The sequence below is a fragment of the Capra hircus genome, chromosome 11 (genome assembly GCF_001704415.2).
Source record: "Capra hircus breed San Clemente chromosome 11, ASM170441v1, whole genome shotgun sequence".
Lineage (NCBI taxonomy): Eukaryota > Metazoa > Chordata > Mammalia > Artiodactyla > Bovidae > Capra > Capra hircus.
In genome coordinates, this window is record NC_030818.1 from 19,301,173 (window position 1) to 19,314,365 (window position 13,193).

General features: G+C 35.7%; 1 protein-coding gene across 2 annotated transcripts in view; it reads right to left on the reverse strand.

The window, feature by feature from the left end:
* HEATR5B (HEAT repeat containing 5B) overlaps window positions 617-13,193 on the reverse strand; it is a 99,621-nt gene continuing 87,044 nt past the window's right edge. The window contains exons 31-36 of one of the 2 annotated variants that reach the window (XM_005686481.3): window positions 12,943-13,087; window positions 12,193-12,459; window positions 10,467-10,691; window positions 6,156-6,307; window positions 3,915-4,128; window positions 617-1,400 (exon numbers count right to left, since the gene is read on the reverse strand). In XM_005686481.3, the coding sequence (XP_005686538.2) occupies window positions 1,096-1,400; window positions 3,915-4,128; window positions 6,156-6,307; window positions 10,467-10,691; window positions 12,193-12,459; window positions 12,943-13,087 (1,308 nt within the window). In that variant the 3' untranslated portion in view covers window positions 617-1,095. The remainder of the gene's footprint in view (window positions 1,401-3,914; window positions 4,129-6,155; window positions 6,308-10,466; window positions 10,692-12,192; window positions 12,460-12,942; window positions 13,088-13,193) is intronic. The other variant, XM_005686482.3, reaches the window with a different exon arrangement.

The window sequence follows — 13,193 nt, forward strand, 5'->3', positions numbered from 1 at the left end:
ATGAAAAAAACTAAAAACCTTGCAGAAGTAAAAGTCAGTAAGAAAACAAATGAGAGAACACATCTGTCTGAGGTCTAAAGACTACATGAGGAAGGCAAGGCTACATTAGCTGCCAACTGGTGAGGGTCTGAGAGAGAATAAGCAGGAGGCAGTAGGTGATGACAAGGTACGTATTTGCAATGTTCAGAAAGGTTCCGTCTACGTGGTAAAACTTGGTGTTCAAAGTGTGCTAAACAGTGTGGCAAACATTCATTCATCAATTATCTATCTGATGTGGTGAAATTCCCACTGCATGAGAGACTGGCGTAACTATGACTAATTCATTTTTGTATGCCCTGCAGCACTTAGCTTGATGCCGTCTACATAGTAGGCACTCAATATTAATATTTGATGAATGAAACCAACCATCAGAGCCAGAACTCAAGGCTCTGTAATTACAAAGCATAAGTGAGGCCAAATTGTAGCCATTAAAAAAACCAGAACATTATTCCATATTTGAATCATTTTAATGGATCTTTAAATGAGTTTTAATTCAGTTAACTAAATATACACAAGCATAATTTAGTAATCTAATATGAAAGCAAAAAGATCTAGCATAAAGGTAAGGACTTTCTGAGAAATGCTAAGAAAATGTTAACTTTATTCTTAATATGTACACCATGAAACAGACACTTCACATTATTTTGTTTCTTCAAAATTTAAATTCTGCTTGCTTTTCAGTTTATTTTTTTTGGTAACAGATGCTACTGAATATACCATTTTTCCCCTGACAGTAACAACAGGCCGCCCAACTACATGATACAATATCTTGCATTTAATTTAAAAGATTATGGCTCAGTGTTTAAAAAATAAATTAATTAATAAAAGAGAAACATTATTAGGAAAAAAAATGAAAGCACATTCACCACACACACACACACAAAATCATTCCTTCAAAATTAGAAACCAGTGTGAGCATTATTTCACTTACCCTACCTCGGAAGCATATAATTCCTGTGTATAAATAAAGTTGAACCTATAGACTGGAATGGTACAGTGGTTACCACTAATTAGGTCCTAACTGACAATATAAACAAAAATGAACGGAACTGCACATTAAAAGAAACTTGTTTTTAGCTTAATTGTTGGTGCAGAGTGCACGGTTGGGGCTGGCTGCCTGGTGGCCACTTTAGCCTTACTAGCTTGACTTGCTCTAACAGCAGTTTCCAGACGTACTTTCAGCTCAGGAGCTGCTCCCATTACTGTCTTGAAAGCGTGTGGATACAGAGGTCCAATATGCATTAAATTCTGGAGTGCAAACTCATGGAGATCTTTGGAAGCTGTGCTTGCTGAGGCAAAAGAATTTTCATCCAGCAGGTAAGAGATCAAAGTGGGAACTAAAAGAGCAAGTAATTGCACTCCTGCAAATAACAAAGATAAAGTTCGAAGATGCTCATGAATCTGAAAATTACAGTAACCTTTATTTAAACACTAGGCAATTACCATAGTAGTCTGAATTATAATAAAACACAAGTAAATGTGCCCAATCTATTTTAGACCTCAATAATTATTCATTATTAATATTTACTAATTTTCCAGCCACGTTAGGGTAGGAAATCAGGTTTGATTTCCTGTTAAGATTGTATATTTTGCATTTATACTAATTGTTTTATTTTAAAAAATACTGGCTAAAAGGTAAAAATGAACAATTTTACAAATGCCACTGGTAAAATGTATTTTGAGAATAAAATTGTGAATATTCCAAGGGTATTCCAGAATAGGAAGGTTGGAAGTTTAATGGGATAGGGAACAGAAACCTGAAGCATTCATTAGGAGGAAGAAACAATCAAAGGCATGAGCTAATGTATACATTAATGTGATGATAACCATTTCCCTTTGGTTTGTACACAGCAGTTAGCCTCAGATTTAGTATTAATTTTTAAACAGTGACGACTGCTTATTCTACCTCTTAGAAGTCTTACTATAGTACAAAACATCTGAGTGAAGCAGTCCTTTAAAAAATGAAACCATTATGGTGCTTACTGTTGATATAGCCCACTAATACTAAGTACTAGAAACTGGTTGGAGAATTGAAGCTACACTGCCTCAGTTATTTCATAGTTTAAATTAATTGACTCTTACATGGAAAATTAAAGGGTTATTTATTAAATGAACCTTGTTAAATCTAACTATTAAGCTATATTTAATTTCATGAATAATACATGAAGATATTCTTGCTGTTAAAAGAATTCAAACAATAGAGAATTATTTGAAAAAGTATAAGACTCTCTTCCCTACCTAAATTAGAACACCTGTTCAGGAACTGATCCCAAGAGTCAACTCAACTCAGACATAACTTAATACTAACTATGCAAAAGTCAATAAGCTCAATGTTGAGATTATGAAATGAATAAGATTTAGCCTGTATGTTTATGGAACTTACATTGAGTAAAATACAAATAAAGACAAAATTATGTTGAGTCACCAAACATGGGCCATGATGTCAGTCATAACGTTTCTATTCAAATAATCTGTTAACATCTAGTTTCAACTAAACTTATTAGCTCCTCCCAAACAGCTCTTCTTCTTGAACTTTTCAATTTTAAGATTGCTTCCATGATTCTTCCAAGTAACACAGTAATATTTGGCTCTTCTTCTCTTGTCCCTGTAACCTATACTCATCAAGTCAGATAAATTTTTTTTTCCACAATCATTTCTGTACTCTTCTCTTCCACGGCAGTAATTCTGGATTATCATTTTATAGGGAATTTATCAGCAATAGCTTTTTAAAAATCTCCACTACCTTTCTAACTTCTGTGAAATTCTTTCAAGAGAAGAGGAAAAATTTTATGATAGAAAAACTGATGTAATTTTTACCCCGAGAATAATCTGGCAATGTATATTAGAAGTTTTAAAAATGTGTCTTCCTTTCAACCCAATAATTTCACTTAAAAAAATTATCTGATAGAAATAATACACAGGAGGAGATGGCCTTTCATCTTTTAAACTCTTTTGCAATATGGGGGTAAATGATCATGGACCTGGCAAGGCATTTGAGAACATCTGTCCAACCACTACCACCATTTGTGAAAAATGGAAGGTTCCGTTAATCAGATACCACATTTCAGAGTTCTGTTAAGACCCCAGAGAAATGATTCTAGTTATACTGTTAGATTCTACTTCTACTGTTATTTTATTGTTAATGCAAATTTACTTCATTAAAAAAAAAATAGAATGATCACAGATAATAAAACATCAATTTTTTTTTAAGTAGGAGTGTACAAAGGTATCTGTACAAGAACACTCATTTCAGTTATTGATGACCTTGAAAAATTGGAAACACCTTAACAATTCAATCATAAGGTACTAGTTTAAAAAGTACAGTCTTTCTGTAACGATTAAAAGTCATATTTTTAAAGATAAATTTTAGATTGCGATGAAATCTAATCTTAGGGGATACAGAGGAGTAAGTATTAAGTTGCATAAGTCTCTGGTTAAATGGAAGTATATGGTAGTTTTTCATTAAATTAAAAAACAATAATTTTAAATTTTGGAGTATTTTAATACCGATGTTTAGCATGAATACTAATCTGGTCCTATTTGTTAAAAAGCTTTTATACATCTCTTATAAACACCAAAATGTATTACTCTTAAAAATATATTAAACAGCCATATTTTCCCTAGTTCTTAAAGAGTACCTTCCTAGAAGAAAAGACCCATGGGTTGAAATGCATCCCTAATTTATTTTAATCTCTTACTCTTAAATAAATCAATTCAATTCTCTTTGCAACATAAGCAAAAACATTAAGCTTTCACATAGTAAGAACCTTTAGAAAATTTACTGCTGCAATGGCCCGTGTCAAATAGAAAATAAGATTAATATGTAATACGAATCTTCATTTTAGACTAGTGGCTTTTTAGAGGAAAATACTTACTGTTCTGTTCTTCCCCAAGAGCAACCAATGTTTCAAGAACTTTGATTCCTTCTTGAACAGCTAAGAGTTCTGTACTACTGCCTGGTCTGTTTCTTTCAACAGCTTTTAGCTTTTCAACTACTATTGGAGCTAAGGAATGGATATAAGGAGTTGAAAGGGCCCGATTGGAATGTTGAAAAACTGAGAGGAGAAGCTGGTAACATTTGGCTTGAACCTGTACAAGAAAATAATTTTATTAATTTACATGTGTGACAGTTCTTATTTGCTCTACAATCACACTGCATCTTAATACGTATGGAAAACAAGCAATACTGCAGGATGAAAATAGAAATGTGATGAATTAATGCCATTCTACTTACAGAAATGGAATAAAACTTCTAATATAACTAAAAACATTGAAATTAATCAAACATTCCTTATATGTTAGTTCCCAAATTATCACTGCTTATATAATTTCTGTATTTCTATACTGTGTAAAAATTAGATACCAGGAATTCTAATTTTTGTTTTTAATTCTTTAATTTACAGTTGTCCCTCTCACCTTCAATTCAGTTCAGTTCAGTCACTCAGTCATGTCCAACTCTTTGAAATCCCATGAATTGCAGCATGCCAGGCCTCCCTGTCCATCACCAACTCCTGGAGTTCACTCAAACTCATGCCCATCGAGTTGGTGATGCCATCTAGCCATCTCATCCTCTGTTGTCCCCCTCTCCTCCTGCCCCTAATCTCTCCCAGCATCAGGGTCTTTTCCAGTGAGTCAACTCTTCGCATGAGGTGGCCAAAGTATTGGAGTTTCAGCTTTAGCATCAGTCCTTCCAATGAACACCCAGGATCGATCTCCTTTAGGATGGACTGGTTGGATCTCCTTGCAGTCCAAGGGACTCTCAAGAGTCTTCTCCAACACCACAGTTCAAAAGCATCAATTCTTCGGTGCTCAGCTTTCTTCACAGTCCAACTCTCACATCCATACATAACCACTGGAAAAACTATAGCCTTGACTAGACGGACCTTTGTTGGCAAAGTAATATCTCTGCTATCTAGGTTGGTCATAACTTTCCTTCCAAGGAATAAGCGTCTTTTAATTTCATGGCTGCAGTCACCATCTGCAGTGATTTTGGAGCTCCCAAAAATAAAGTCTGACACTGTTTTCACTGTTTCCTCATCTATTTCCCATGAAGTGATGGGACCGGATGCCATGATCTTCATTTTCTGAATGTTGAGCTTTAAGCCAACTTTTTTGCTCTCCTCTTTCACTTTCATCAAGAGGCTTTTTAGTTTTTCTTCACTTTCTGCCACAAGGGTGGTGTCATTTGCATATCTGAGGTTACTGATGTTTCTCCTGGCAGTCTTGATTCCAGCTTGTGCTTCTTCCAGCCCAGCGTTTCTCATCATGTAATCTGCGTATAAGTTCCTCTCACCTTAACCTAACATATTTTATATGGCTAATATTTGAATGATGTCAAACAAAGCTATAAAATATATCAGACACTCAACTCCATTTGGATTCTCTGAAAATAAATGCTTAAACCAATTTAAGTGTTCTAGGCCTACAAAGTAGTTTCAGTGGCTCCACTTTAGATTAGAAAGACTTCATATTAACATGAAGCAAAAAAACAAATAAGAAGGGAAGGTGCATTAACTCATTGATGTAAGGAAACAAAATGGGAAAAACTGTTTCAGGGCTTCGGTAGAAGAGAAGCTACTAAACATCACTGGACAAAGGAAAAATGCCTGGGGAATATTTTAAAAATACACATCTGTGGACCACACATCTGGAGACTCTGATTCAGGAAGCCAATGGTAGATGTTACTAAACTGCTTTTTCTCCTGAGTTCAATACGTTTAAGAATCGTTTGTTTTGATGCTGAAACTATAAAACAATAAAACTTATTTTTTAGAAAAACAAGAGTTTCCGTTAGGCCTGTAAAAACATGTTATTATATATATTTATCGTTTAATGTCCTTGGTGTGATTAAGTAAACAGTGAAAAAGAGAAACACATAAAGTCTCTACTAGTGTAGGCCAGGGTTGAGGAAGTATTTTAGATACTGGGGAATTTCTGCATATATAAATTAACATATACATGTCTCTCTTAAGCTTTAACCAGTGACCTTTTCCAGTTTTTTGGAAAATTCATATAGCAAATACTTTCATTCGATGAATCACAAATTTTTAATGAATCCATCTGAAATTTTTCTTATAGAGTGGAAGGTTTACTATTATGTTTTAAGTGTAACTTACCCATGGGTCACATGAATTTAATGCGTTTTTAAATCTGCAAATGCAGCCATTCTGCAGTGACTGAACTCCTATTATTTCACTACCAGCAGACCACAGGAAAAGTGCAATTGCTGTTAGCATGCTTACTTCATCAGGCACAGGCACAGAATCTTCTGAAATAATAGTAGAAAATTTAAAAAAAAAAGAATTTTCTGAAATATACAAATAATGAAATATTTATATATATATGTGTGTGTGATATGAAGGATTCCCTGGTAGCTCAGCTGATAAAGAATCCACCTGGAATGCAGGAGACCCCGGTTACATTGCTGAGTTGGGAAGATCCCCTGGAGAAGGGATAGTCTATTAATAAGAAGCAAAAAAACAAATAAGAAAGGAAGGTGCATCAACTCACCACTACATGACCACTAGAAAAACTATAGCCCTGACTAGACGGACCTTTGTTGGCGAAGTAATATCTCTGCTTTTCAATAAACTATCTAGGTTGGTCATAACTTTCCTTCCAAGGAGTAAGCGTCTTTTAATTTCATGGGCTTCCCTGGTGGCTCAGATGGTAAGGAACCGACCTGTAATTTGGGAGAGCTCGGTTCGATCCCTGGGTTGGAAAGATCCCCGGGAGGAGGACATGGCAACCCACTATAGCATTCTTGCCTGGAGAATTCCATGGACAGAGGAGCCTTATGGGCTACAGTCTATGGGGTCGCAAAGAGTCGGACATGACTGAGAGACTTAAGCATGGCACATATATAAATGAAAGCATATATAATTATGGCATTTAATGTTTCTTTATCTTGTTAAAAATCTACCTTAAAAAGCAAAATATTAACTCATGATAAAGTTAGAATAGTTTTAGTAACATTAATAAAACTAATTAAAGTTTTCCCCTCCAAATATTAATCTGAAAAAAATTCAGGTAATAAAAGTAGGATATAGTTTGTTTAAAATTCAACAAGGGTAAGGGAAAGAAAATAAAATGTAATATTTTACCATCCAGGAATAGTTTAATTTCCAGGTTTTTGTTTAATTTCTTCTGGTCTGGGTTAGTCTTCTATATATAATTATTTATAAACATGATTTTTAATAGATATAATGGATATATAATCCAAATGAGTATATAACATATATTTAATATCTTTCCTACTGCTGGATAGTTATATTTATCACTTTTGTATTTTCTTTATTATAAAATAGACTGTAACAAATAAACCTGAACACAAGTTTTTGATCAAGGTCAGAGTATGAGATCTTAAAAGCTCTTCGTATATTTTGCAGAAATGATTCCCTGAAAGTCTGAACTGTTTTAAATTCCCTTTAGCAAAGTATGAAAATCGATTCCACCTGTACATACTCACAATTTTTTTTGTTAAATGAGTTTTACAGGTAAAAATTTATATTATTTTATTTCTTTGCTTATATAACAATGTGGCCAATTTTTTTATATGCTTGGTGGGCATTTCTATTTCTTTCTTACCATTGCCTGTTCTCTTCTCTTTCTTTGTTGTTGTTTAGTCGCTAAGTCATGTACAACTCTTTTGTGACTCAATGGACTGTAGCTTGTCAGGCTCCTTGGTCCATAGGATTTCCCAGGCAAGAACACTGGGGTGAGTCGCCATTTCCTTCTCCAGGGCATCTTCCCAACCCGGGGACCTAACCCATATCTCCTGCATTGGCAGGCAGATACTTTACCACTGAACCACCTGAGAAGCTCGTTCTTTCTTATATTGGGTGTTAAATGTTTATAAGATTTTTTTGTACATAAATGATATTAACACTGACATTATTATTTTCAGTTTTTTCTCTTTTTCAGCTTTCATTTTGTAAAATTTTTTCTTCCAGTTTTATTGAGATTTAACTGAAACACAGTTCAGTTCAGTTAGGTTCAGTCGCTCAGTCGTGTCCAACTCTGCGTCCCCATGAATCGCAGCATTGCCAGGTCTCCCTGTCCATCACCAACTCCTGGAATTAACCCAAACTCATGTCCATCAAGTCAGTGATGCCATCCAGCCACCTCATTCTCTGTCGTCCCCTTCTCTTCCTGCCCCCAATCCCTTCCAGCATCAGAGTCTTTTCCAATGAGTCTACTCTTCACATGAAGTGGCCAAAATATTGGAGTTTCAGCTTCAGCATCAGTCCCTCCAATGAACACCCAGGACTGGTCTCCTTTAGGATGGACTGGTTGGATCTCCTTGTAGTCCAAGGGACTCTCAAGAGTCTTCTCTAACACCACAGTTCAAAAGCATCAATTCAGCTCAGCCTTTTTCACAGTCCAACTCTCACATCCATACATGACCACAAGGAAAACCATAGCCTTTACCAGAAGGACCTTTGTTGGCAAAGTAATATCTCTGCTCTTTAATATGCTGTCTAGGTTGGTCATAACTCTCCTTCCAAGGAGTAATCGTCATTTAATTTCATGGCTGCAATCACCATCTGCAGTGATTTTGGAGCCCAAAACAATAGTCTGACACTGTTTCCCCATCTATTTGCCATGAAGTGATGGGACCAGATGCCATGATCTTAGTTTTCTGAATGTTTAGCTTACAGTACTATACATATATTTAAAATGTACAACACAATAATTTGACTCACATACATTATGAAATGACTATCAAAATAAGTTTAGAAAACATCCTCCATCTCATATAGATACAAAATTGAAGAAACAGAAAAAAATATTTTCCTTCTGACAAGAAACTTAAGTATTTATCACCTACTTTTAATGCATGTCATTTTTCACAGGCTTATGCTAAATTTTATAGTCCCATATGCATATGGTGATTGCAGCCATGAAATTAAAAGACGCTTACTCCTTGGAAGGAAAGTTATGACCAACCTAGATAAAAGTAGAGACATTACCTTGCCAATAAAGGTCCATCTAGTCAAGGCTATGGTTTTTCCAGTGATCATGTATGGATGTGAGAGTTGGACTGTGAAGAAAGCTGAGCACCGAAGAATTGATGCTTTTGAACAGCAGTGTTAGAGAAGACTCTTGAGAGTCCCTTGGACTGCAAGGAGATCCAACCAGTCCATCCTAAAGGAGATCAGTCCTGGGATTTCTTTGGAAGGACTGATGCTAAAGCTGAAACTCCAATACTTTGGCCACCTCATGCGAAGAGCTGACTCACTGGAAAAGACCCTGATGCTGGAAGGGATTGGGGGCAGGAAGAGAAGGGGATGACAGAGGATTAGATGGCTGGATGGCATCACCGACTTGGACATGAGTTTGAGTGAACTCCGGGAGGTGTTGATGGACAGGGAGGCCTGGCATGCTATGATTCATGGGGTTGCAAAGCGTAGGACATGACTGAGCGACTGAACTGAACTGACATTGATATTTTCTTCTGTGATATTTACCAGTGACTTACACTTACACAGTTCAATTTTACTGCCCTATCTGTTCATTCTTGGGCCTACTCCACAGTTTTAGATAGTGTGGAAATGTTTTAGTAGGCAATATGACAAAATTTTAATTATTGTTTTCAATCTTTTCACATTTACAACAGAAGTAACATGAAAGAAAAAGTCAAACACTGAAGAAAAGTGGACAAAAATGTGAATAAGCATTTCCCCCCAAATTAAACACAAACATGAAAAATGTTTATACTTACTCGGCAAACGAGAAATGAAAGTAAAAACAATAAAACAGCATGTTTTACTTACCAGATAATGAAATTAAAAAGTCTGAAATACCATGTATTGGTGGGAATCATGCACTGTTGGTGGAAGTGCAAATTTATGTAACTACTCTGGAGAGCAATTTGGCAATGCCTGAGAAAATTAAAACGTGTCACCAATTCCATTTCTAGCGGTATGCTGTAGAAAATCTGATAGCACATGTGCATGAAGAATGTATAAGGATAGTCACTGAGAAAATTTTTATAACTAGGAAAAATAAAAAATAGTAAAAATAGCCATTGATAGGGGAACGATTAATAACTGATAAATATAAATGATAGACAACTACCAAGGAGTTCAGAACAATTTACAATCTAAGAGTTTTATATATACACATTCTTTCTTTGGAGGGAAAACTCCCAAAGTGTATGTAAGTGGTAAGACAAGGGAAGAACCCAGGTCTGCTGCATTGCAGGCAGATTCACCATTTGAGCTACCCGGGAAACCCAACACAAGGGCATTGAGCGTCAATACTCAAAAAATCGGAACTAAAAGTTCACATCTAAAAGATGGGATTAAAAACACTTCTCTGAGTTGATTCAGTGTTATATAGCAGTTTTCTGATGAGCTCGTTCAGACAGTCATTAAGGAACAAATATAGTAGTAAATTAAAAAATTTAAAAGTGATTAGATTACCTGGTTGGGAATATTCTAGGATGCATGCCAGAGTGCTACGAATTAGAGCTGTCCACTGTTTCTGAGTATCCTCAGTTTTGGCCATTGAAAGTGTCACAATACTTTTGATCCCTTGAAGAGCTGCACTGACTGGTGGAGGAACCTGATTATCTGCAGACTTTATTGCTGTGTCTTTCAATATTCTTGCAATTAAAAACAGAATTGTGGGCAAGATTGTCATACATCCTGAAATAAAAACAAATCAGATTATCTTGTACTACTTCAGTTCCTATATTATAGTTGTTTCAATTGTTTGTATCTTTTTACAACTGACAATGGTTTAATATTACTTCTTTTCCCTGTATTTATACAAACTTTATTGCACTGCTATTACTGTAATTCAACGTTTGAAAAAGATAAAAAGGACTCACAAGCTATTTCAAAGAAGTCAGAAGTTCTTTCTTTTCCTAACTTGCATTGTTTGTTTATATCACTTCTAGTGTTTCACACAGAAGGAAAACTTCTGTCAAATACTTTGAGAAGTAGCTGAGAAACTTGGTGAATCATGTAGCAGTTCCAAGACAAGTAATCAATCTCACTGTACTGAGCGTTAGTACTAAGTTAGTCAATGTACTAACCAAGTCAGGAAACTGATAACAAGGCTGATAAATAAGTAAGTGAAGTCGCTCAGTCGTGTCCGGCTTTTTGCGACCCCATGGACTGTAGCCCTCCAGGCTCCTCAGTCCATGGAATTTTCCTGGCAAGATTACTGGAGTGGTTGCCATTTCCTTCTCCAGCGGATCTTCCCAACCCAGGGATCGAACCCGGGTCTCCCACACAGCAGGCAGACGCTTTACCGTCTGAGCCACCAGGGAGATCCTGATAAATAGGTAAGGCAAAAAGAAATGAAAGAATCCTAGGATTTGTAGCTGAAAGAACTTTAACGTAATCAAATTAACCGCCCACTTAACGGAAGACTCCCTTCACCACTATGACATGCCTCCAGTGTAGACTGCCTATGAAGCTTCAATGGAGTAGTGTTTTCCTATCTGTAGGCTTGTGCTGAGCTGAAAGATACCTTTATATATTCTGATATGATATCTATTTCCTAGATACAACAGAGGAAAAGTTTACTTTTCTTATTTTTTTTTTTTTAATACTTGTTTGTTTGGTTTTGTCAGGTCTTAGTTGCAGCATGTGAGATCTTTTAGTTGCAGCATGAGGGATCTAGTTCCCCGACCAGGAATCAAACCTGGACCCCCTGTATTGAGACCAGAGCCTTAGCCACTGGACCACCAGGGAAGTATCAAGTACCTACTTTTCTATCCACTAGTTCTTCAAGGATCTTTTTCAGCTATAATTTTTTATTAACAGTTGCTCCTTAAAGCTGGTTGTCACTCTTCTCTGACATGTTTGTCAGTGTGGCTCAAGAGTAGCAACCGGATCAGAAAATAAAGGGTTTAGTAATTTCACTTTGCATCTATTTGCTAACATCCAGTGTCTTCTCTCAAGCTGCGGGTCTGTCGAAGTTTCTTTGAAATGTACCTGAAAAGGGCATCTAGGGTTTTGGTTTTTTAAATCTTAAGTCTTTATAGGCTCCTAAAGCAAACAAACCCTTAAAAATAAGTCCTACTTTTCCTTTAAGACTTAAGAGGAAAATAAATCATCATAGCACTTAAAATCAAAGCCAAGCTCATCTCTGTCTAATACAGTATAATACATTTACAAACAGTGAGCAACACCATACCAGCAGGTGAACAGAGAGACGGTAAGTCAGAGAGTATGGTAACTGTGGCTGCCACCAAACGAGCACTTTCTTCTGACAGTCGAGTTTTAGCAGCTATGTGACTTGGAGAGTCCGACATCTTGGTACTGAGATGTGGCATATGACGGACTAAAATGAACATCAACAGCTCCATAGTTGCAAACACAAGAGATTTTCCAGGAATGAGACCACCACTGTCACCTCCTTCTCCTAATACAGGACTGGACTCTTTTTCCATATCATCCTCATCTTGGGTAAAAGAAAATCTGGTGAAATTCTCAGCAAAAAGGATAACAAACAGTAGAGGTAACAACACAGTAAGTATGTTTAATAAATTCTTTCAAAAGAATTTAGAATTTACAATTGAATGTCTAACTGACGCCATGTCTTTCTCAGAATAATTCTCTGCCTTAGAATTGTTTATTGACCTCTCCTTAAATGTAACAGACAAGTCATTTTTTACTTTACTAAAAATGAAATTTTTATTAGGTATTTTTAATAGGAATGTATTTTATAATAGGAGTAACACATATGTTAGGCTTGAAACACATGAAATTAACACTTTTGTAGGTAAAAAATAGTTGAATATGAGCAATTTCATTTGGGTCAATCAACTGCAATCTTTTAAATGCATGGTTAAATTTTTTCATTAAAAACTTCCTGGTATTAATATTCAAAAAATTAGAATAGAAATAAATCTACTTTAAAGTTAGTATAATTTCTCGTGCTTACTTAGTGTGTTTCTTTTTTCTTGCAAATAATCCTGAGCAGCTCTTACTATCTGTTGTACAACTCCAGTCACCAGCAGCTGGACAGACGGTGGATTCCAAGTCAACAGGAGGCGGTGTAAAACACTCAGTAACTCAACACCAATCAGCTATTATAAATTAATAGAGAAATTAAAGGATATATTTATATTATTACATCTAGGAAAATATACATATAAAAATACATAGATTTGGTAGCTAAATACATAAAATATG